Raw genomic sequence first — 25,899 nt, forward strand, 5'->3', positions numbered from 1 at the left:
TAAATCTTGATAACCTCTTTATTGCAATGGCCTTGCCACAGTTCCAGGAGCTCTGCCCAATTACTGGACAAAGGCGTGATTGTTGGTTCATGGTATTAACCTGCATGGTTAAGCGCTTAGTGGTACCCCTTATTTTATTTATATCTTGATGCTGACCTGGCCTTAGAAATATGCATCAAAATGAAATCTTAAATAAATATAATTAAAAACATAATATAATTATCATCTTGAAAGGAAGCCGCCATGAACGCACAATACATTTTAAGAAATACGCATGTATTGCTACTTTCTGTGAAGCGTTTGAAACTCCGACACGCATAACCCGTTCTCTCCATTTAATCATCCCGCCCAGACCCTTCCTGTAATCCCTATACACCACATGACCATTCGAGTCACATGGTGTAAACGTCACTTGTCCATCAGCCGGATAGAATTAGTCGCCACCGTGATCTATTGGTGCCCGCGGAAGTGCCGGAACGGAGTATTATACGGTTCCAGTTTACAAGATAACGCCGCTGACAGTACAGAAACGAAGGCAAGAGAGGTAAGAATAAGTGAAAGTCATAGTCAAATGCTCCCAAGCCTTCGAGAAGCCTCTGTAATTAGCTAGCGTAGCTTTCTGCAGTAAACACCAAGATGGCGACTGAGCGCAGGCGGCTCAAGGGCAGCCCGGGTGCAGGACCCCGGGATTTGGAAACATGTGTGTGTATTAATAGGATGGCTTTGAATAAGTGTCTCTTTACCCCTTTGTCGTGGTATAGGATATTTTAATACATATTCGTGGATATGAAAATAAGTGGCATATAAAAAAAACCGCGTTACGTTTATATGGCTGAAGTAGAGTCTCATTAGTCTACGCTTACCGTCTGACCTATATTAACCCTGACCCTATATTATGTATTTTTTTTTTGGTTGAATGTATATATGTTTGGTTTATTTGTGTCAATATACTATAAACATTTCAATTCGTTTTGTTAAGCATCAATGTAAAGGTTGAGACCTTTTATTTGGGACAAATGTCCTACTGCTTGAGGAAAAAGTTTGAGCAGCCAGAAGGATCTTAATTATGTTTTTTTCCCCCTGATAGATACTCCATGGCACTTTCGTGCAACTTGTAAAATGGAGTGGCATAAATGGAGAGTATATAGTGCTTTTAGGTTCACTCCAGCCATCAAATGCAATTTAAACGAACTTGTGCCCCCTTTTCAAAAGCCAGAAGGATTTTCCCTCTTGCCAAAGCTCATGTGTGTTATACCCACCATCAGTCGGCCCCAGAGCTAGCTCACCCGAGAGTACTGGGAGACCCCACCAACATTCATTATGATGATCTTTTACTTATATAGAGCCAACAATTTATGCAGCAGTTAATACAATACACATATTCAAGGGGTATGACAAGACTAGAATTGACAGACTAAGACAAACCGATACATTAGGGGGAGAGAACCCTGCTCGCAAGCTTACAATCTTGAGGGAATGGGGTGACAAACATAAGTCACAGAGAAAGGGCGAGCGTTCATTTGCAGAAAGTACTCTTACTGAGGATACGTAATGTATGTTTAAGTACTTGTGCTTTAGTATGCGTTAATCATTGGTTTTGGTGTATGGGGTACTAGACTGTCACTTTAAAAAAAAAAAAAAAAAAAAAAACCTCTATCACCACAAGAGATCCATCAATGCATATGTTCCTCTCAGGGGTATGAGCCTCTGCAAGAATGTTTGACAGATGTATAAGAAGTGGTGGATAGTATTATCCAGTCCCTGACTAACCCCACTCTAATCCACCTCCAATTCCCTTCATTGAAAAAAAAATACACTGATCACTGTGATCAGAAAATATCAGATGAGGTTATACTAAAACACGATGTGCGATTTTTAGGGGAAAGGAACCAAAGGTAATATCCTAAGCAGCGCCTGACCCCACCAGTGCACTGAATATTCTGGAAATGGTGAACTGGATCTATAGCAGTCAGGTCGCCTCATAAATCTCGTATTTAACTGTTTCACCAACTACTCCATTGCCCTGGTCTCCTCAACCTTATCGACCCATTGCCTAATGGAGGGGACAGTAGTGGACCCAACGCACTTTGCAGCATGAAGTAAGTGAATTGTAAGAGCATGTTTGTATGTGGACATCTTCAGGCAGGAACGGTGGGGAAGCATCTCACTGGAAGTCAAGGAAGGCAGGACATTTACCGCCTATGCGATCACATTGCGAACCTCTACCCAAAATGGCCCCACAAGTTTACAATTTCTACCAGAGGGGGATAAAACAACCCTCTGATTCATGGCAACACCAACATAGCGGGTCCTATCCTGTATATCCTGAGGGTGGTGGTGTACCACATCTCTTGTACCCTAGTAATGGGAATCAGACCCCTTTTAAGGGCTCTGTTCCTGGGTGAGGCATCCTTGTGCCTGCATGGGAGAGCCTTAACAAACCTCTCCAAACCCGTTGGCCGAATGTCAGGAACCAATTGTTGGGACAACCAATTGTTATAAGGGAATTTCTCCATCCTGTGAAGACCTGAGAAAACCTTACCGAAATGGTCATTTGTAGGACCCCCTTTCCATCCCCACTGGAAGGTTTGGGTGAAAGGCGACGTTAGGGAGGGGTAGGACGAAAAGTGTCCCCCGACCCCCCCCAGCTGCCAAATGGAGTGGTGCGAGGGAACCACCGACTTCAGTGATTCCAGGGGGATCCATAGGCAGTTTCCCAAATGGATCACAGCTGGGCTTGTTCCAGTTCCACCAAGAGCATATTCTACGAACTGACAGACCACTTTAAGGCAAATGAGACGCACAATAGTATTTTTGTAAGTCTAGGAGGGTTAGTCCCCATTCTGCTTAGGGAAGGTAAGAACTTTAAAACAATCTGGGAGAGTATTAAATATGTTTAATATGTATAGGAATTTTTTAAAAAAAGAGGGTTCTAGGCAACAGATTAATTTTAATGGCATTGATGCGCACATAACAGAAGAAATGCAGTAGACCTTGGCCTTCATATCCTGGCCAAACGTGGAAGCCAGGGGATAGCGTGAGAGGTTCAACACTTCATATTTTGTCCCAAATAATATCATAGTTTGAGAGGGACCCGTAGTTCGTCAAGAATTTTTGGCATAGGGCTCAGGGGTCATAAAACAGTAAATGGCAAGTTGTCAACATATGTGAGGATTTTATATCCCTGTGGACTTTGAAAGCCTGATATAGCCGGGTTACCCCTGATCGCCTCTGTGAAGTGACTCCAGGGTGAAGATAAGTAGTAAACGGGAGAGCAGGCAATCCTGCCTAGTACCGATAGAAATTTCAAAAGGTGGTTATGGTCTGATGGACTGGACAAGTGCACGAGGTTGGGAACTCTCATTGTGTTGTCTCTGACCTCCCTACCTGCGAAAAAACCCTGTTCAGTTGAGGCCGCACCCGTTTTAAACCCGGGACCTTCACAAATATCCTTGTCTGCATTTAGCAGTGAGGTTGTGCAGTAGTTTGAAGGCAGTGTCAGCTCCTTTACTTCTTTTGGGAGCAAAGTAATGTTGGCCGAAAGGGAATGTGATTGGAATTGGGATCCCTCTGAGATAGAATTCAAGACCTTTGTTAATAGTGGAATCTTTCTTCTAAAACCTTGTATTTTGAACCCACTCCATTGGGCCCTGGGCTGGGCAGAGTATATATATTTTTTTTTATCCCTATGCCAGCTTAATATTGGCATACCCGATGATAAAGGGTGGGAGAATTTTAGATGTACTTTTTTTACCTATACATTGCGGACATTGCAATAATATTACCAATAATGTATTGCTGAGTTTGTGACCAATATAAACATTTTGGAAGATGACATTTGCATTGTAACGGTTACTCTCTTAAATAACTATAAAAAAGGACTAGTGCTTTACCAAAGCTAACATTACTCAAAAATAAGAAAGTATCTTTTTATTCACTTGATTCAAAATGATCTTCAATCCTGGGGATTTTTTATAAGGATATATTCACTAAAACAATTTAACAGCTCTTACTCAACAGGGTCAGAGTTTTGTGAACTTCGTGTCGTATGGACCGGGCAGGATAAGTAACAACAACTGATGTCCATGTTGACATATCTATAAATCCAATTGGCAACTGACTCCATCATTCAAAACAGAATTTTGTTAATGCTTCACGTGCGCACAGTAGTCTGTAGGTAACCTTTCAGTTTAAACTGTTCAGTAGTTATGAATCGTAAACCAACAGATAAGCTGAGTAACACCTTGCATTGCGGGTATGGATCAAATAAGAACCACAAGAAAACACAGAAATCAACTGAGTAACACATGCAAATCACGCATTGTGTGTATGGATCAAATGAGAAACTTAAGGATTTACAGAAATGCCTATAACATTTTTTAGGATAAATATCCTAAAATGTATGTATGAAGACATGTTTATGGAGTTGGAATGGCTGTGTATGTATGTATGTGCAAGTGTATGGTGTTGGAGTGGCCGTGTGTAGGTATGTATGTATCACGTGTTAGATTGTGTGTATTTTTATGTGTCTGTATGTGTAAGTATAGAGCTGCCTCATATATTCATACATGCATACATACATATACATTGACACTTGCTCATACACGCAAACATCCTGGCACACACATGCCCTTACTGTACCCCTTTTTACCCCTCATTTACTGCCTGTTTTTCCCATCTCTTAACTTTTCTCCTCTTCTTGTCCCTCTCTCATTCCATACTATATTGGGAGTATGAGGTCTGTTACTTCAGACCTCTGCATTGGTGCTCCCTGGCAGTACGCATGTTGAGTTGCCAGGATATGACTTCTAATCCCATCGTCTGGCATAAAACGCTGGTGTGTTGTGCTAGGTGGTGAGGAAGCTGAGGTCTGAAGTGACAGGCTATCAGCAATTAAGTGCAGCAGGCTGCATGCCAAGTATTGATCTCACAGCTGTTCTTCTATTCGGATTAACCGTAGAAGATTGGACCTGGTACCCTCCAAATGGGTCCAAGCGTGCCAGCAGAAAGCAAAAGACCTCAACAGCAATTAACCGATATGGGAAAGGCTGAACTTGATGGACGCATGTCTTTTTTCAGCCTATGTAACCTCGCACGGTCTGATGTGGTTAAGTGTATTTTATTGATTAACCAGTGCTAGTATACACGTAGACTAGGAAGCTTGCCACATTTTGCGCCCAACTGGTGCTTTCGCATAAGCTTGGTACCGATGTGAAGGTGGGTATAAATAACATCAACCATCACTTACAACCTTAATTTGTACAGTTAAGTATTACATCAGCCATCCTGTTTGTTGTTCTTTTAAGACTGCTGATTAGAGAATAACTAACCATTGACTAAGCAGTGATTGTACAAAAATGGTACACAATACAAAATTAATTATGAAACAAAATAATATTACAAATATAATATTACAAATAATTCATTACAAATATATACTGTATTAAATCATATTAATAAAGTGCATAATTCAAATCCATGATCTCCTCAACCAGTTCTGCTCATCTGGCATCATGTGCCGTCTACGTGCCGGGTACCCAGACCAGCCCTCGTGGAGCCTGGTTGTGCTGCACCCCGCAACTCGGCACAGCCCAAGGTCCGATGGCTTATCAGGAAATTTCCTGGTATCCTGGAAGCACCACTGAATCAATTAAATTATCAATAGAAAATAACCTGGATTGGTCAATAAATAGAAACAAAATCCAAATAATAATAAACTGTATGTTCTGTGCGGCTCTTGATTGGAAGATTCTTTAATCTATATATATAATTGTACTAAGACACAAAAGGATGCACACGTAGCGTAGTATTTATTAGTTATCGTTTTCCATGTTTGGTCACACCAAATAATGCTTGTATGTACATGTATTTTTACGGAAGTATGCAGTTTTTGTGACTCACTCTTGGGACCTGCTCACTTCCTCTGCAGTGATTCATGCACACATGGTATAAGTGTCAGAGAAAACCAGACACAACACCTGCCTTATTTCCTGGGAACTTCGCAGGGGTTTTCCATTCCTCTTTTATCATTTTTGCTTTTTAAGGCATCATTTTGCCCCTGTAGTAACATACAGAGACAATTAATTCTTTGAGACTTAAAGTTTGTGAAATGTTTTGCCTGCCTCTCGGGAGCTGATGATTATTGCACAGTACTAGAAAGTCACCACCGTTTTTGTCCCACTAATTTGTTTCTTTCTTGTAGAATTCGAGTCCTGTGAAAATGAATGTTCAGGGACAGGTTGTGGAAGAGACTGTCTTTGAGAAAGTTGAAGAAGAGACAATTGAATCAATATATGTTGATGTTCCACATAATGCACACGTTAACACACCAGAGGATGCTGTGAGAACGTTGGGGACCCAGGATCTGAGCATGGACCAGAACCTGGATAAAATTTGTGAACCTTGCATTAAGCCGGGCACTAATGACATGGATGCCGAAGAGACTGATATGAGACAAAATACTAATACAGAGCATCTACTCATAAATCTGAGCCCAGATGACCAAAACACACAACATGTTGTCGTAACACAACACCAAGACAACATAGGTGTGCAGGCTCTTAATATAATTCAGTATCCAATCGTTATGGACACCCAGCAGCCCACTGTGGACCAGAGACAAGAGACATTAGATTCCCAAGAGTACAGCACCGAGCAAAGTTCTAATAGCGTAGGCACACAAGATTCTGGCATTGAATTGATCCCAGAAAATACCACACAAAATCACAGGTCAGAGAACAAGGGTAACCAGGAACAATATACAATACTAAATGCAGCTAGCATAGACCCACATGAGGTGGTGATCATACAAGGCCATGTTAGCCAAAGTACACAGCATCAGGCTTTGTGTCAAAGACCAGATACCAATAACCACAATGTGGCTCCGAGCCAAAGTGCAGACAGCATAGAACAGAGCTCTTACATGGAAACCAAAGCTACTTCCTCCACAAAAAGTCTGGATAACTTGGACCCACAGGATTCTGGGATTCCAGAAAGCCTAGAGAACATGGAAACACAGGACATAGAGCAGAATCTGAGCAGAGCACAAGTGGTGTGCACAATGCAGAGCCTCGATCCTAATAGCTCCATTGAGAACCAAGATAACAAGATCACTGAGGTGACTGATGTTTCAGTGCCCAACGAAAACACAGTATGTATTTTATGGCTCTTACTTCTTCAACCCCTACGTACCTTACTTTCACAATCCCTTGGGGTCTATTCGTTATTCCGGGGGTTTGTAAAAGAGCTGAAAATATGAAATTCCTGACTTCACTAAACATTGTAATGGGCCAATACCAGTGATTTTTTTTGTGTGTGCGTGTAAGATGGGCTGAGCCAGTTTCTGGAAAGTCACCTCACTGGTTTAACTTTGCTTTATACAGAGCCAACTCTTCTTCACTTGCAGGAGATGCTCACTGGTGCGAGTTGTTTTAATGCATAGGGAAGTTAGGGAACTGGAATGGTCAGTTCTACAAACTCCATGGTTTGTGAATATACCCAAGAGCCACCCCAACCAATTTCTACCTTCACCTTCTACTCTTCATGGCGCTTATTATCCTATGTTTTCATTTTTCAGGAGCAAATGACACACACACAGGTAGATTCATGTACATCTGTCTCATGTTCTGTGCCAGGAGTGTGTTCCATGTGTCATTCACTTTTCACTCAGACTTCACAACCTGTCCTGCTTCACTCGGATGCCACAGGACCAGCCTATACCACCAGTTCATCTGTAGACAGGATTATACACAGCTCTATCAACCCTCAACTGATCCAGGGTAAGGCAAAAACAAGGTGAATCTTGGCAGATACACATTATTTTATCTCTGGAAAAACCAGCATCTGTCCCAACCCAGTGCCTGGCTCTATTATATATACAGCAAATATGGGCATTTATCCTCTCTTCATGATGTTTAATTCCTTCCATATAAACTATGATAGCTTACCACCTGTTGCATATTGTTACTTCTTGATTTTGTGTATGTTTGTGTGATAGATGTCCTTTGTCCTCAGGCTGCATATTGACAAGTGCTGAGGGCAGGAACCCTGGAATTACTCAGTACCTGATCCTACAGGAGCCAGAGGATGGTAAGCTGGAACTCAGTATGAAATTGTGTAGAATATTGCACTGTAGCATTGATTTCTTTCTGTATTTATTTCCAACACAATCCGTTTGTACCTGGTATCACTTTATCCATAAACCCGTCAGCTGCCAGTTAACATGTTTCCTGCAGAAGTTGTTGCTGTCTATACATCCTCAGCTCCTTTACTATACATCATGTATCCTCACCCATTGAATTAAGCATTATGCAGGGCCAGCTCAGCCCTTTTAGCTGACAGTAAAGTAAAGTGTTTGCCCTTCAAAATGTCTTTGCCCTTCATAATGTGAAAAAGCCCCATTGTCTTGGTAATTGTCCCGTTAATTGCCTAGAATCTTGATTTACCAGCTATGTTATTCAACATAGTAAATTGATGATTTCATTAATGCTGTACAAGAGATATGGTACAGAGGGGAGCTACCAAGAAGATCTCGATATAGAGATTTGCGGACTCTGTTCTGGACCTCCTCCAAGCAATCTATAGAAGTAGCCGATATGGGGACTAGCGTGGTTTTGAGACATCTACTAAGAAATTGGCACTGTGTGAAAAACAAACTTCGACTTGAAGATAAGTTGATAACTAGCCTTCCAGTCCTTATTATAGTAAACATGAATGAAAATTTAAATCTATCTAATTGGATACAGAGTGGTATTACTTTAATTGAGGACTTGATAGATGGAGATACTCTAAAGTCCTTCAACGAACTCCAATCTGAATTTAACTTATCTACTGGGGAATGCTTTAGATACTTAAGAGTTAAGAGTTTCCTGACAAAAGCCCTAAATTGGAACCAGGGTCCGGCAGCTCAAATTCTTTTTAAACAACTGGTGGAAAGCTCCGACCGTAGAAAATTATTAGCAAAAGCGCTAAAACTGATTAGGGCTTGTAAAAACGAACATATTTCTTCAGCAATAGCCAAGTGGGAGAAAGACTTAAATATTAAAGTAAATTATGAAGACTGGAATAGAGCTTTAAACTTAACTTACAAGTATATACACTGCCTAAACTTAAATGAGCTTCAATATAAGCTTATGAACAGATGGTATTTGGTCCCCACATTATTAACAAAAATGTTTCCCAATAATTTGCCAAACTGTTGGAGATGCGGAGCGGAAAAAGGAGACATGATGCATATTTGGTGGAATTGTATGCCAATAAAAAGACTATGGTTAAAAGTCTCAAATAGATTAGTCAATAAATTCGGTCCGCAATGGAAGTTGACCCCAGAAAGAGCATTACTCCACTTAAACTTACCCAATCTCGCAGTTAAAGATACTCAATTCCTTCTGCATTTATTGACTGCAATAAAAATCGTAATAGCCAGAAATTGGAGATCCTCTGATTTAATTATATGGACAAAGATAAAATTTCAATTAATTTATCAATGTCAAATGGAAAAGGGGATTTTGTCTCAAACAACATGGAGTAGTACAAAGTATGTAATCTGGGAAAAGTGGCTAAAACTTCTTTCTGACGGAGAACTCGATGTTTAGTGACAATTTACTACTCAATGGAACCCTGTCCAGAGAAACTCGATACCAAATATAGACAGAATAGTCGATACCAACGGAATCCTTGTATGTCATGTTTGTTTGTTTTTAAGGTCATTGTAATGTTATTTCTCGTATTGTTAATTTGTGAAGTTTTTTGTGGATAAAATAAAAAAAAAATGTCTTTGTCCTTCATAATGTGAAAAAGCCCCATTGTCTTGGTAATTGTCCCGTTAATTGCCTAGAATCTTGATTTACCAGCTATGTTATTCAACATAGTAAATTAATGATTTCTTGTGTGCCCTTATATGTATGTTTTGTATATTATTTGTTTATATGTATAAGTTAGTGGTACTATGTGGAAATAAAATTACACTGTATTTCAGCTGGCCCAAGCTACCCACTTGCTCTGAGTCCAGTAGCTGTAGGGGAGATGTCTCTGTCACATGACTCTTCCTGTGGCCCCGAAGCAGTGTCTGACATGGATGCTTTGGAAGGAATGATGGAGGTCGTTGTGGTGCAGCAATACAAGTGCAAGATGTGCCAGTACAAAAGTGCCTCCAAAACGACACTACTACGCCATGTCAGAGAGCGCCACGTCCAGACAGGTACCAAGACCATGTTCTGAAGTCAACCATTGTATAGGCCATATGCAAACAATGATATGTGTATTTTTTTCAGAAGGTTACAAAATTAATTCCCATGGCTCACTTCCCCCCTCCCTGTCCTGATTAAGAATAGACACAACATTGTTCTCCACCCTCCCAAAGAAATATACAAAATGTAAAGAAAATGTAGTTGGTGCATAGACATGATGTTGGTGGAACATGGGAAAAATCCATGTCTGACTGCCGTATCTTGGAACTGTCTTGTCCAGACACTCATGTCAACACAACTAGACGCTTGGCACTAACACACATACACACGCACTAATATACACACACCCAAATACTTAAACTAACACAACCACACACACACATACTAACATACCCAAAAAAGCCACATGTTCACAAACTCACATACCAACATGTTGACCACCAGACTTATGTTCACACACTAAAATATCTACATACACACTTTCACTTACATATCCAAAGACACATGTTTACACACTAACATACACACGTACTTTTGCTAACATACCCAGACACTCATTGTAACATTTCCAAAAACACATGTTCTCATATGCCCAGGCAGACACCCCCCCCCCCCCCCCGATACACCAAAGTCTCTGGGTCTTGGTTTGACCCTAAATCTCAGAGGGAAGGGCTGCTTGTATGGTCACTTTTCTCCTGGTAGGGGAGAAGCCCTTGTCCGGCTACTGAAAACTATCTAGGGGTTGCCCAAGCTACGTGACCAGCTAGCTATGTCCACTCTCCCAAATGATGAAGAGCTCTGTTTAGCTTGCCCTGTCAAGTTTCCAGGTATGATGGCCACTGCCAATATGCAACATACACTTACACTTACCTCCTGTGGTTTCCTGTGAAACTGTAATTACTGTAGACGTTCAGTGTTGAAATAGCCTAATATTTTGATCAAATGGAGTGTTCAAGTTGACTAATAGAGTGTGATAATAAGTTTGTCTTCAACAACAGGGGAATGCATATTTCTGACAAATGAAACCATGTCCCACAACCTTTCATGTTTGCTTCTCAGACTCAAAGGATGAGCAAAAGGGTAATGTGTGCAAGGTGACACGATCACGGGAAGAGGACGAGGAGGAGGAAGATGATATTGTAGATGCCGGTGCAATAGATGACCCAGATGGTAAAAATATACACATTTCTGTGACGCGTTAACAAATACAAAGGGAGGTCAATTTGATATGCTTTGCTTCACAAGAACACAGCTTGGTTTAGTGAAATTCACTGTGTGATAAATGGCAGATTATACTGTAGTTTACAGGGTTGGTCCTAAGATTCCCAGGGCCAGATATGAGATTACATGTGCATACAATACAAATGTATACTTTTTATTTAAAACAAATTTTGTGTTAATATAATACTTTTATATTTTTCTCAGAGATTTTTTTGAGCGCTCTTCTGTGTCAGTGATCAGTGCGGACACCACAGGAAGAAAGTGCCCAAACATCCTTTCTGGCATTGATAGAAAGTTGTCAGTACTGTGTTTGAGCAGAGCCAGCAATGATGGCTATTGCTGACCAAGTATGACCTAGGTTACACTTGCTGATGTAAAATAACATAATATTACTTCCTCTGCCATTAAGTGATGGTTCTGTGGGGTTGTAATATTACATCATCGATGCCTAAGGGGTGAAAGCACAGTAAAAACACAATGGTCAGTTCACTAGCAATTTAGTAAATGATCCCTGGTATAATTATGTATTTCAGATGACAGTGACTATAGTCCAGGTGAAGAAGCAAATCATGATCATAACTTGGAACTTGCTGATGGGACCCTCGCTAAAGAAAGACCTCGCAGGCGACCTGGTCGCCCACGCAAGATTCAGCGTATCCAAGGTGAGAATAATTACTTTGTGTTTGAATTTCTTAGACAAGGAAATCTTCAACTCATCTTCAACAATATGTTCTTCTTGCAGGCCCAGAAATAGGCGCTGATTTACTGCCTGTCAGTGACAGTAAAGTTGAGGATCTCATTAGTCCATCTGTCACTGAGAGCAAGGATTCCTCTTGTAATAGCCATGAGGAGCAGAAACCTCTAAATAAAACCCGTGGGCGACCTCCTAAACATTTCCGTGGGAAGAAATACCGCAGATACAAAAGCCGCAGGTAGGACTTTTTTCCTTGTCTGTGGAATTTCGGCTTAGAACGACTGTAGTGCATTTGTCGGAGAAGCACAGATTCTTATAAGCTTTTCATTGTTTTGCATTATTCTGTTAAGTTTAACACATTAACTGGGGACTTGACGATTTCCAATTTCAGGTGCCATGATAAGGACCTAAACATGCCTTATTTAACCCCTTCAGTCCCCTATGGACGTACCGGTACATCCAAAAAACACATTATAAGAAACCCCTATGGATGTACCGGTACGTCCTGCCCTTCTTGTAGCGGCAGGGACACATCCCTGCCGCTACACGGGAGATCAGGCTGCCTGGACTCACCCCTTTCTGCTGCCCGATCTCCTGTAACAGCTTCCTGCGCGAATGCCTGAAAACCATACCATTGCGCTGATAACAGTGCAATTTAAAAAAACAAAATACAAAAAAATTTAAAAAAAAAGATAAATAATAAAAAAAATTATTTCATTATTTCATCTCATTGCCCTAACACAACATCTACCCAGTATAACCCTCCTACCCCCGTAATCATAAAAACTCCATATAAATTAGGTATTTCTGAAATCAGGACACCTGAATTGATAAACTTGGAGGGGATTTTCAGTCACTTTACCTAATTTTGTGAGGATTCAGAGGGGAAAATATATTTTTTCGTTTTCGTTTCTAATTTTCTCTAGTTTTTACTAAATTTCTCATCCTAAATTTTCAGCTAATTATCTAACTATGGTATCAAAAGAAAGCGCTATCTCCCCTTGAAAAAATATATAGTTTCCATGGGTACAATATTCATAGGAAAGGAGAATAATTGCTGAATCGACATACCGCAAAAATGGCAAAATTGCTGCGGGCTTTGAAGTACCAAATACCCCTGGGACTGAAGGGGTTAAACCGAACCCTTCTGTTTTTGCTTGTACTTTTGCTTCCAGAATGAATGAAAAATATGTCAGCCTTTTTTGTTCGTTACATTTGACCCTGGAAAAGAATAGCATTTGATCAGGTCTTTGATGCATAGGTATTATAAATCACCGAATAAGCAGTTGCTCCGGCCCTTCCTCTGTCGCGTGTGTGGCTCCCGGTTTCTTACACACGAAGATTTTACCTTCCACGTCGGCTCTCACGATGGCAACGATCCTCAGACCTTCCGATGCCAGCAGTGTAATTACCGGTGTCGGAGATGGTCCTCACTCAAGGTGAGCGGATGGGAGGAATGGGATAATTAAAGCGTTTTATTAGGGGTCCTATTTGTACATATCTGAGGAACACATTTTACACGTGACAAGTGCTCAGGGAAAACAGGTCGTTTACAGACATTTTGGGGATATTTTTTTTATGTACATTTTGTGCAAGTATACCTTCAGTCAGAAGTAACACTGTTGCAGATATATTTTCACGTACATTCACAAGATTCTCATACACTATTGAAAAGAAATATGTGTTAACTATGTAATAAATGTAATAAAAGTGGTTAATATGCTATAACTGTTATTTGCCTTTTTAGGCATATAAACATATAAATATTATCTTGAAAGTTTGCTTTTTAATTCTACTCGACTATTAAAGTTCTAACCTTGACTCTCTTGTTTCCCTTTTAAGCGTGTAATATGTATTGTGAGTCTTTGATACCTTTGTATCGATTGTATGTTTTAATAAATTAATATTTATGATCTTGCATGGGATGAAGATTTTCGAGTAAACAAAAATAGAAATCTTGGATAAATAACTTTGTGAATCAAGCAAAACTATTTAATGGCCTTTAATGGGATTAAAACAGAGAATCACCTTGACAATTGTGGGGGATGAAGAAGGAAATGAAACCCGAAGGGAGCAGAGTAAAAGTGCATCCGGTTTAGGCCAGACTCCATTTTTTATTTGTTTATCTTTAATGATTTCCACCAGGAACATATGTATAACCACAAAGGAAACAAGCCACACAAGTGTGATCAGTGTGATTATACAAGTGTGTACAAGAAGGATGTGATAAGACATTCAGCTGTGCACAAGCAGGAACGGTGAGTGGATTACTTAGAGGTGGCGTAGAAAAAAACAAAGTTCTTAAAAGCTTGCATGAAAGATAACCTATAAAGAGTAAAAATACTCAATAAAAGTAAAATACCTCTGTATTCAACTAATTGCATCATGCAGTATGCGTTTAATTTCCAGATTTTGCATCCCTTACCATAACCTCTGCAAAGAGCCGTTTGGTCTTTGAGCAAGCTGATGCCTCAGCATGTAGATTTTGACCTTTTTTATACATTTTGGGACACTTTTTTTTTGTTTTTTAAGTGCAGCTCTGTATCTGAATTTTATAATGTATGAAGCGTTTTGCTGTGTTTGTGCTTCATCGAAATTCCTGATCAAGTTGAATTTAATTAGATTTCCAGCTTGTTTAGTTGGTTTCTATTGTAATTGCTGCAGTTAATTAAGTAGTGACATCATTTCTACTGTCTGTTTTCTTTTAGAAAGACAACCAACGACCTGGTGAGTGCATTTTTTATTTTACTGACCAAACATATACTCCTTGTTTATATACACTTTCCCTTAACTTTTGCTAACATTGCTCACTCTGTGTACCCAGGACCCCTTTTCATCTGAACTCACAATGTATATTATACTGTCTTTTCTGTTGTCAACCGTCCCACGTAATAACTGCACTGAGAAGGACCTGATAATTCCAAAACACTTCCAAAACATCTTCTTTTCTTCCTCAAGGTAACGAAACCTACCTCCTACCCCTGTCCTGTGTGTAACCGTGTTTATAACATGCAGAAGAGATTGACTCAGCATTTGAAGACGCACAGTGCTGAGAAACCCCACATGTGTGACAAGGTAATGAACATACACATTCACAGCTCAATGCGCATTGTAAAGATTGTATTGTATGTGTACTTACAATGTGCTTTCTTTTGTTCCTGATAGTGTGGAAAAGCTTTCAAAAAGCGGTATACATTCAAGATGCACCTCCTTACTCACCTACAAAGTGTGGACAACAGCAGGTAACAACCACCAACCCTAATAATATTAGACTTACAAACCACTCTGTACAACTAATACCACCTCAAATACACACACTGCGCAACAACATGTCTACATGCGGATATGTGTATATACAGTATCTCACAATACACCCCTCACGTTTTTGTAAATATTCTATTATATCTTTTCATGTGACAACACAGGTTGTTCAGAGTACGTCTCCTGCTGGGAGGAAGCATAAGCGTCTCAGTAAGAATCCGGGATTCCATAAAATATAATATATATATATATATATACTTTTTTTTGTAAATAACTACCAGTTTTAACCAAATCTATTGTATGTGTTTTTAGACAACTTAAATATGTAATGGATGCATGGTTACTATTTAAAATGAGAGTTCCCTAAATTTCAGGTTAACATTTCACCTAGCAATGAAATAGAATGAATCCCTACAATCAGGAAATCCTGATAAATAAACCTGGCATATATAATTGCTAAAACTGACGGTCATTACCATAAATGTATATGTGACAATTCAATCTCTTCTGTATGTGATCGTGCTAAATATAGAGCTGATTAGGAAATCCCTCGCCAGTGTCTCTAGGATGTCTTCTGCACAATTAACTTTGTATACCATGCAGCGTATATAATTGGTTTGCAGATTAAATCATTATGCTTATTCTCGGAGCGCTTGATCCTTTTCGAATGAGATTCCTTTCCATCAGTACCCTCTTCATAAATTACTATAGCTGTTGTTATATATGCTAATTAAAATCATACTTACCATTTCAAACAAACCCATAAAAATTAACACATGTAATTAGCAATTTTAATGCAAGCTTTCTTCTATAATATTGTATTTTTTTTTTTTTTTGACTGTATCCCATTATCAGTTTTGTCATGGCACCATAATGATAAAGTCCATATGTAGATAAAAAAAAATTAAGTATGTGATTAAACATAATGGCTAAAATGCATCTTCGCACATCAGTGCACCTTTTATTAATACCGGTAATATTTGGTACGGCAATCTGTATGTTTGTGCAGCTTCAGAAATCCAAGCAAACAACTTTAACTAACTCATGTATACGCAGGCAAAATGGTGTACCAATATATAACGAGACATCCAATCCTTTTTGCATTTATTCACCAAAGAGTCTTATCTCACGGATTTCCCTTTACGTTCTGAAGAGCCAATCTCTGGGACCTTTTCTCCAAAAATAGTTCCATGGCCCTGTTTTAAAGCATGTTAAAATTGGTTTTATTTATTCAGTCACCTGACTGATTGAACTGTACATTATACAGGGCCAGCAATACCCCCCACGAGAATTTTGCTAGGGATGACCCTTTAAAATGCATGGTAAATTTAGGGAGTTGAAATCTACTAGAGCAGGTATTGACTGATGACATCGACTGATTCCCGTAATCTGTGCCCCTACAGGTATAAGTGTGAGTTTTGCGAGTATATCTGTGAAGATCGGAAACGGCTTCTGAATCACCAACTTACCCACATGAATGATAAGCCGTTCAAATGCAGTCAATGCAAATATCACACCTACCGACAGGACTTTTTGTTGTCCCATGAAGCCACCAAGCACTCAGGTTTGCGTTTATTAAAATAGCATGGGTGTCCTTTGGATGCTACCTGGAAGAGACTAGCTGTATTTTTGTACCGTAATAATTTAACCATGTGGCTTGTATATTTTTAGGTGGAAAGCCATTTGCCTGCGACTATTGTCACTTCACTACCAAGCACAAGAAGAACCTGCGCCTCCATGTGCAGTGTCGACATGCACATCTATTGCAAGAATGGGTCCAACGCAACCCTGAGGAAACCCCCTGCCGGCGCCGGCCATTCTTCTCCCTGCAGCAAATTGAGGAGCTAAAGCAGCAGCACGTTCAGCCTGAGAACCCTGATGCTTCAGCACCTGCAATCCAGGAAGTCCAGGTAACTGTTCAAGACTAAAGACTAATTCGACAGTGAAGGTGATGGTTTCTGTGAGTCTGAGATGAGTGACTACTCGTTCTTGGAATGGAAGAATTAGAAAGATTAAGGAAAAAAAGGTAAGAAGGGTATAGATGAGAATGTGTATGTACACAGAGGTAAATAATATATGTATAACCAGATGTATTGGAGACATTTACTAAGGAGGGCTATGGCTTTACAGAAAAACCCACACTCAAGGTGTTCAAGACAATGTCATGTTTTATTTTATGTCTACTACGCTCACCCAGCCCACCACGATGACACTGAGTGGTGTAATGGCTCCGAATCCCCATACGGAGCTTACCTATCACATGCTGCAACAGGGACCTCAACCAGGGAACGCGCAGCCACAGAACACACTGGAAACTGCTGCAATTATATATGAGCAAGGTGAGAGAGATGTGTAAAGTGGGCAAGGTTCTGGGAAGGTTTCTGTTTTCCAATTCATAGAACCAGATAAAAGTTTCAGATCTAGGATTTTATTGTTGACTCTGATTTTAGGTGAAGAAGAAGACCTCACAACCCGCGCAGCTCTTGACCTGCTTTTAAATATGAGCGCACAGAGGGATGGACAGGGCGGCCCCCTACAGGTATGTGTCCAGAAGCAAAGAACACCATGTAATGTTGATCTCACCAAATATTGATTTAATTTAGATTTTTCTTCTGTTGACACATTTTTCTTCTTGTGGTCAATCTGCACATGAGCATCTTTTACGATTATTTTGAAAACAGGTGGCTGTGGTAAAATCAGGCTCCTGTGGTGAGGGTCAAGGGTCAGAGGTCAGTGCTCAGGAACCACATATGGCTCAAGTCCTGACCTTGCATATGGATGAAAGAGAAGTGACAGAGGTCCAAGAGACCGGATACGAGGAAACCGATGTGCAGCAGATCACTATTAACACCGCATTCACAACAGCTGAGTACAGTCTAATAAACACAGACAACATCCAGACATCACTTTGCAGGTATCATTTGGAGTTGAAAACATTTTTGGTTAATTGGATAGGGATGGAGAAGTCAATGGCATTGCCGAGGCTGTTTAGTGATAGGATAATGAAACCGTTATTGCTTAAGGGTGGAGAGTTGATGGCAGTCAGAAAACTTAAGGGGAAAGTTGACAAGGAAACCTGAAACATTTCTGTTGTTGGCTGCAGTGATGCTGAAATCCCTCCAGAGTCACCTCAACATATACTGGACGATCGAGTGAAGGACAAAAATACACTTCAGGTTCTTCATAAACCGCAGCAATCCCAGGTCAGACCCCATACTTGCCTTTAAGGCTTTCCAGTGTTATGCAGTATGCTTTAAATTGTTACCTGTCCCTCAATACTTTCTTTTTCACTCTATTCTTTTTCTAAACATAGGTTGCAGCAGATCATTCTCCGCCACCTCCTGTGGCTAAGAAGTTTTCTTGTAAGATTTGTGGTTCTTCCTTCTGGGGTCGGGCAGAAATGGAGAGTCACAAGAGAGCACACGTGGAGGGAGGGAGTGGATTCAAGTGCCACGACTGTACCTTTGTTGCAGCATCTTGGCCTGAAATTCGGGTATGGCAATAACCTCACCCCTGTCATCACTTTTTATTTGTGACACATCTTTTCTTGTTTCCTGTCACGTCTGTTCGTTTCTGCATTCTAAATATTCCCGAAATATGTTTTGAGTTTGTTGTTTTGCGTCATAGATCACGTTTTACATTTTAGCTCCGCTTTAGTTTAACCAGGCTCGAGAAGTTACATGATGTCAAGAGGCACAAACTTAGTACCAGTAACACCATCAGCCTCATAATGGAGGTTGTATATACATATATATTCACAGCAGTACGTACATATAGAACAGGTGGTGTTCTTGTTTGGAATAGATTTATTGGAATCTTTGGGTGCTTGAAGTAGAAGTCATGGGAAACTCAAAAAAAATATATATAACTAGCTTGGGTCTCCTTACATTGCTGGCTTACATATGATAAATAGTTAATTATATTTTTAAAGCTTTAGAACGTAGAGGATTGACGTCCTACTATTTCTGTATATTCCTGTACACTGGAAAATACGAATGTGTCATATGCAATTCCAGTATCGAAAGCGTGTATGTATAGCACCTAAATGTTGATTTAATCTGTGATACATACCTTTTACTCAGATCACCATGGTATAGCTTAGGCTGTACAGTGGGGTTATTTGTCATTCACGAACCTAACGTGAATGACATTAACAGGAGTTTCCTGATCCTACATGTGGAACTGCTCAATTAATTTCTCATTAGCCAAAAAACTAAATTTACCCCATGGGAAGTGTATACATTTGTGAATTCCACAAACACTAAATAAGTTATTTTTATTTCTGTCATTCTGTACTCTAATATCAATTCCTAACTGTGAGGTCTCATTATTGTCTAACATGCCATGTTCTAGGATCACATGTCTCTGCACTCTGACCTCCGTCCTCACCGCTGCAATCAGTGCAGCTTTGCATCTAGGAATAAAAAGGATCTTAGCAGACACGCCATGACACACACCAACCATAGACCTCACTCCTGCCACTTGTGTGGACAAAGGTAAACAAGCTTGCTTTATTACTCCAATTTTCATTCTTTCACCTTCCTATCCCTTTAACCTGGCTGTTATAGATTCACATTCAGTTAACCTTCTTTGTTTCTGCCCCAATTTATTGTATATAGATCTGCCAGAAGTTTTTTTTTTCTCTTTTTTCTTTTATTACACTTAACATTTTATGTTTCTTTCCACCTTTTTATGTGTTATTTTGTAACACTTTAGGTTTAATAGGAAAGGTCACCTGAAGTTCCACATTCAGCGTCTGCATGGCGGAGTGAGCGCACAGCAGCCTGAAAATGAAGGTATTATGTGTATGAGAGAATAAAATATTATTTTAAAATGTACATATATTGTGGCAAGCATATTTGCCTCATGGGATCAACAAGTCATTCTCTATTTTCAGAACTTACAACTGCCCCGTCTTTGGAAGAGGAGCACATATTTCTTACTCAGGAAGAAACTGTAACCAACCAGGTTAGAAACACAAACATTTTTATTTTAATGCTGATAGTGGTCAGGATTGTTCAGACTTTCTAATGTGCTTTAATTACCTTATGCGTGATTTTGATGCATAAAAACACCATTGCGTTTTGTATGTAACTTTTATAGGAGAATACTGCATACATTCAGGAGATCACAACAGCCGATGGGCAGACCCTCCAGCAGCTTGTTACAGCAGATAACCAGGTAAAAAGATTTAAAAAATCTCTTTATTTAATGTTTTTTTTCAGCAATTTACATTACTATTATCATATTATTCTACATATATTTATCACCATTTATTTTTCTAGGTGCAATACATCATCTCCCAAGAAGGTGTGCCTCACCTTATTCCACAGGAGTATGTCGTCCTGCCAGAGGGACACCATATTCAGGTAGCTTTGGCATTCCCTTTTTTCTGATTCCTCCACAAACTCCAACATGTAGAAATGTTTGTTTCCTACAGTAATTAGTCTTAACAGGATGGCTAAAAAAGTTGTGATTGATCTAATTTATCTGATGTTGAGTGTTTGCTTTTTAGAAGACCACAGAGAAGAAAGGGGATATTGGCATAACAAACGTACTTAGAAAGTGGCTATGTGCGAAAGCAAACATACTTGTCAAATGAACGTTAAAGTAGCTTAATTAGGGGTTTTTTTTGCTTTCTTTTGGAAGGGTAGGTGGAAGGGTTGAACTTGATGACTTAGGCCTTTTTTTCAACCTTATGTACACACACATACTAACACCTGTTACTAACAAAACTAATCATGCTAACACCATGCACTTAACACCATACACACACATGCTATTATATGCTCACAAACGTTAACAGCTTACACACTAACATCATACACTCATGCACAGGCATGTTTAATATCGTACACAAATACACATACACTCTAACAGTACATGCGGATATACACTCATGATAATGCCATACAGTAACATGCACACACATGCTAACACCACACTATTATATACATGCACACACTATCCAACAACATTCACTAACCCACACCCACTGACTCTAACACTATATATACATTATATGTATGTGTATATATATACGTTCAATTGCTTGTTAAATGGCATCTTAAGGAACAAAACATAACTTAAACATGTCCAGTACAGTACATCCACTATTCAGGTTTACAGCCATTAGGAAAACCCAAGCAAGATTATTTTATTTAAGTCAATGTTGAAAAGGGCACTCAAAGGCATTGGTGCAACTGCCTAAGGTATCACGTAAGTACATATACCAGCACAATATATACTCACTCTATACTCTACAAGTGCGATTATTACAGAATAAATCTCAATTCGTTGTACTGGGTTTTTTTAGCTTTGAGTGCAGCCTTTTTGCATTTATTAGTGTTAGTAAAATAACTTTGTTTTTCTTCTTTATTAGTTCAATTAAATTTATATGTATTACAGGTTCAGGATGGGCAAATTACCCACATTCAGTATGAGCCAGGAGCCCAATTCCTTCAAGATCCACAGGTATCCTATATTCTCTAGCATTCCTGGCAGTGCACCATTAAACTAAAACTCTTTATGGGTAAACGCCACAATTGGATGTGGTAAGGGTTCTAAGCGTTGGTTTATTTTTTCTGCAGATTCACTTTGTCCCCATGTCACCTACTCAGCAGCTCCTCACACAGGAACAGCTTCAAGCTGCTGCACACTCCGCTGTCACAGGTCAGGACAATGTATAATTATGCATTTGTAAAAAAAAAATAAAAATAAAACTGGTTTGTCATGTAACGTGTATAACACGTGTCCCCTCCCCAGCTGTGGCAGATGCAGCAGCGACGCAGACAGTGTACACAGCAGAGAGAGAGGACACTCTACAGCAGGAGATAGAGTATGATGTGATCACTTTGACCGACTGAGGTGATCTTCCAATACAGAGTCTTTCGCCATCGATGTTCTCATTTGCCTATGATGTCATCACCCTTTCCTGCCTTACAGTGCTTTTTGCAAGAAACGTTGACATGAAGACAGACTGTGACAGAACACATTATGCTAAAGATAATGCAAGCAGACTGGATACATTTTGGTACTCTATAAATTATATAACTTATTTCACACAGAGTTGTGGTGGTGGAGTTGATTTTATGGGGATCAACAGTTTTTTGTCATCTTCTTTCCCTGAACTTCTGCTTAAAGAGACTGCCTGCTTCAGCAAAAGCTGGCTGAGGGGGAGGGGGGTGAGACAAATTTTCCTGCCTCATTAAATGCATGCATCAATTACCATCACAGTTCAATTTACAACACTTAGAGCCCGGACTGTCGCTTTAAACCCAAAAGAACAAAAATAGTGATAGGCAGCATTTAAGGTTAGTGGTCGGTCAAATAATATTCAATACTAGAGCAGTGGCTTTTCTAAAACGCTCTTCCTTTTATCCCATTAAGATTAAACTCTGGAGTACATAAATAATCCTAAAATCTGTTTATCACCCATTCTTCACTGGGTTGGAAACTAATTGTTCATCTGTATGCCCATTCTGATATGTGGTAGGAGCTTCTTTACATGATTATTCATTATACCTCCCCCAATTGGTATTCCTACAAATGGATTAAACCTACAAGGTAGAGATTGTAGAGATGCACAGGCGATCACAGTGGGCTTACACCGAAGAAGCTTGAGACTTAAGTAGTGGATATAAACATTTGCAACGCTCCATGTTTTATTCAAAGAAAGTCACATGTTGATAATATTAGAATACATAAAGTGCTTCCCTATATTTATATCTGTTTCGCACAATCATCAATTCTGATTGCACATACATTCTTGAATGCTTTCTTCAGTGGACAGCCATGCATGCATGCCTTTCAAATGGCTATAACTGAGTTACGCTGAGATAAGGGCCGTCATTGCTTAGTGCTCAAGGACAGGAACCTTACTAGAGGAGGAAAGTGTAGGAGGAAATGCTTTCTGTAGCATTTGGAATTTACAGCAGAGGGGAGAGGAAACAAACTGAAAATGAAAAGAGATACTTGAGAGGAGGAGGAAACTGCTTTTGGGCATGATGTTAGATTGCATCCATCAAGTAAAATCACATGCGCCATGAGCTTCCATATGTTTTGGCGTGGACACTTTGTCTCCCACTTGATGGTGGGTTATGAATAAAGTGCAGTTAAAATGGGGAAAATGGCTCGAGGGGTAGCAAAGGACCTCCTCCTTTTGGTCCCACTTGGGCATTTTCCTGCTTAATACTGCCTATTATTATAGGAGGACACAGGGAGAAGGTTACGCTTTAAAACCTTACGGACAAAGACACCAACATGGTTAAGATATTATTGCCAAAAGCATTTTACGGCTAAACCTATTTCAGTTTATTCTAAGCTAGACATTGTACATGCACTGATAAGTTGAGCGGCCAAAAAGTACCTTTTTTTGGTAAGGTATGCAGTTTCTATTGTCAACAAAATTGATACATTTCCTGCCAAATGCTTGAAAGGGTAACACATGGCTTTTTTTCTGTACCTCAGCTTATTGTACCAGTTTCACAATGCCTGCTTAAAGTATTTCATGTCAGCAGCCTTGTTGCTGTTCCACTCATGAAGCTCTACACACACAAATATAAATGTAGACAGGGCTGTCTCTATATCTAATGGGGCCCAGGGCAAATATCCCTTTCCAATGAGCCTCCCATGTCTGTGGGAGTCCTGTGTTGTACAGCCTTCTACATCAGCAGCTGGAGCAACCAAAAAAGAGTAGCATTTGTGAGGAGGTTTGTACCGATGGTCACACAGACTTCCACCTCCGTACTGCGGTGGTTGTTGAACAGCTGCCATAAGCATGTGCCTATGGCAGACACATTTTGCCTGTATGGTAAATCTTTTAAAAAAGGCTTGGAGGTCTAAAAAAAACCCTGCATAATACCAATGCTTGTATAGTTCAAAGAAGAAATACTACCACAACAAGAAGACATAGTCTTAAATTAGAGGAGCAAAGGTTTAAAAGTAATGTCAGGAAGTATTGCTTTACTCAGAGCTTAGTGGATTTATAGAATGGCGTTCAAGCAGACGTGGTAGAGGTTAATACAGTGAATGGGTTTAAGCATGAATGGGATAGGAATAAGGCCAGGGATCAATGAAAGTATTCAGATACTGGGCACACTAGATGCTCCGAATGGTTCTTATCTGCTGACACATTCTATCTTTCTACCCTCAGCATAATGTGATCAATGCAGTGTACAGAGTTGGAGACCTGTGAGCCCGCCACCCCATGTATTGGGATGCACGGATAATTTCATACAGTGATGGTCACCATCTCCAGTACACCCCACATTCTTGTTCCACTATTTGCTGTGCTGTGGCAAACACATAGGTGCTAGATGATGGTTGATCTCCTAGCCTTTTAAAATACTCAGGACAGAGGACTTTTATAAAGAGTCCTGGCTCCATCAAAGGTAGCACCATAGGGATGCATCTTGTCTTCACTGTTCTGCATGGACCAAGAAATGCTTAAGCTCCCTTGGCCCAAATGTATTTACCCATCTCCAATCCTTCACCCTCTGATAGAACAAAACCTAACTCTAGAATCAGTCACCTACAAAAGGGTAAGTGCTTTAATTATTCAGGTTATATGGTTGTCAGGGGATAGACAGTGTTTTCTTTGGAGTAGAACGAATATTTGTGAAACCTCTTTACTTGAGGGTATGTGAGGTAGAGAGACTTCCTTGCATGTGAGGTCTAATTCTTTTCGTTTATTTCAATGGGAGCGCTTTGCTGCCCCTGACTGGCTACTTAAGCAGTGACTCAGTGACAAGAACATACTCCCATACCTTTTCCATCTCCAATCCTTCACCCTCCCATACAACAAAACCTAGCTCCAGGATCAGTCACCTACAAATAAAGGTAAGTGATTTCATTTTCCAGGCTATATAGTTGTCGGGGGATAGACTGTGTTTTCGAAAGTTTCTTTGGAGCAGAAAAAAACGGGTCATACCTCTTCACTGAGCTACTGGGGGTATGTGAGGTAGACTGCCTTTATTTAATTTAGATTTGGTGGAGATTAGGAAACAGGGTGGCACTTTTTTAACCAGGGGGAGCAGAGAATCAAGGGAATTTGGCGAGGACAGTTGATATCAGTTTTATTAAAGTAGATTCACGATTGCCACCAGATATAAGGGCTGCAAGGTTCTTGCCACACGTATGCTGCCTACGTGATCAGGGAGAGGTCAGAATCTCCATATTACACCCTAGAGGACAAGGTGGTGCCACACTTCGTCAGTACAAGGGCAGCAAAGTCATTGTATCCATCCAAAGAAATAAGCGGTGGCAGCCCCAGTTTTCATGCAGTATTTTTATTACATTTAGCATTTTCCCTCTAGCGCTGGTGTGTCCAATCTGCCCCTTAGCTGAAAGAGCATTGTGGGAGATGTAGTCCTGCAGCAGCTGGAGGGCTGCAGGTTGGACACCACTGCTCTAGGGGAACTGTGTTAGGGTTCCTGGAGGCTGCATGAGTTAGTGTGTGTGTGCGTGCGTACTTATATATTGTATTTTGTTGGTGTATTCTTCAGGGATGCTCAGACAAATGCCATGCAGGGCAGC

General features: G+C 40.0%; 1 protein-coding gene across 1 annotated transcript; it reads left to right on the plus strand.

Annotated features, from left to right (window-relative positions):
• Positions 1-379: 379 nt before the first annotated feature.
• ZNF335 (zinc finger protein 335) lies at positions 380-22,423 on the plus strand. The gene is made up of 28 exons (XM_053453776.1): positions 380-544; positions 6,203-7,150; positions 7,577-7,778; positions 8,014-8,088; positions 9,977-10,198; positions 11,247-11,357; positions 11,942-12,070; positions 12,151-12,340; positions 13,364-13,541; positions 14,248-14,360; positions 14,811-14,829; positions 15,061-15,177; positions 15,268-15,344; positions 16,767-16,927; positions 17,035-17,273; positions 17,561-17,702; positions 17,814-17,902; positions 18,045-18,277; positions 18,467-18,566; positions 18,677-18,856; positions 19,717-19,859; positions 20,080-20,159; positions 20,261-20,331; positions 20,467-20,544; positions 20,649-20,732; positions 21,772-21,837; positions 21,954-22,035; positions 22,129-22,423. The coding sequence occupies exons 1-28, from the start codon at positions 380-382 to the stop codon at positions 22,227-22,229; spliced, it is 4,395 nt and encodes a 1,464-aa protein (XP_053309751.1). The 3' UTR covers positions 22,230-22,423.
• Positions 22,424-25,899: the final 3,476 nt, after the last annotated feature.

The sequence above is a fragment of the Spea bombifrons genome, chromosome 13 (genome assembly GCF_027358695.1).
Source record: "Spea bombifrons isolate aSpeBom1 chromosome 13, aSpeBom1.2.pri, whole genome shotgun sequence".
NCBI lineage: Eukaryota > Metazoa > Chordata > Amphibia > Anura > Pelobatidae > Spea > Spea bombifrons.

Coding starts and splice junctions, on each gene's coding strand:
- ZNF335 (XM_053453776.1), top strand. CDS start 380: ATGACCATTCGAGTCACATGGTGTAAACGTCACTTGTCCATCAGCCGG. Junction 20,545..20,648: donor TTGTTACAGCAGATAACCAG/GTAAAAAGATTT, acceptor TTATTTTTCTAG/GTGCAATACATCATCTCCCA. Junction 21,838..21,953: donor AATTCCTTCAAGATCCACAG/GTATCCTATATT, acceptor TTTTTTCTGCAG/ATTCACTTTGTCCCCATGTC.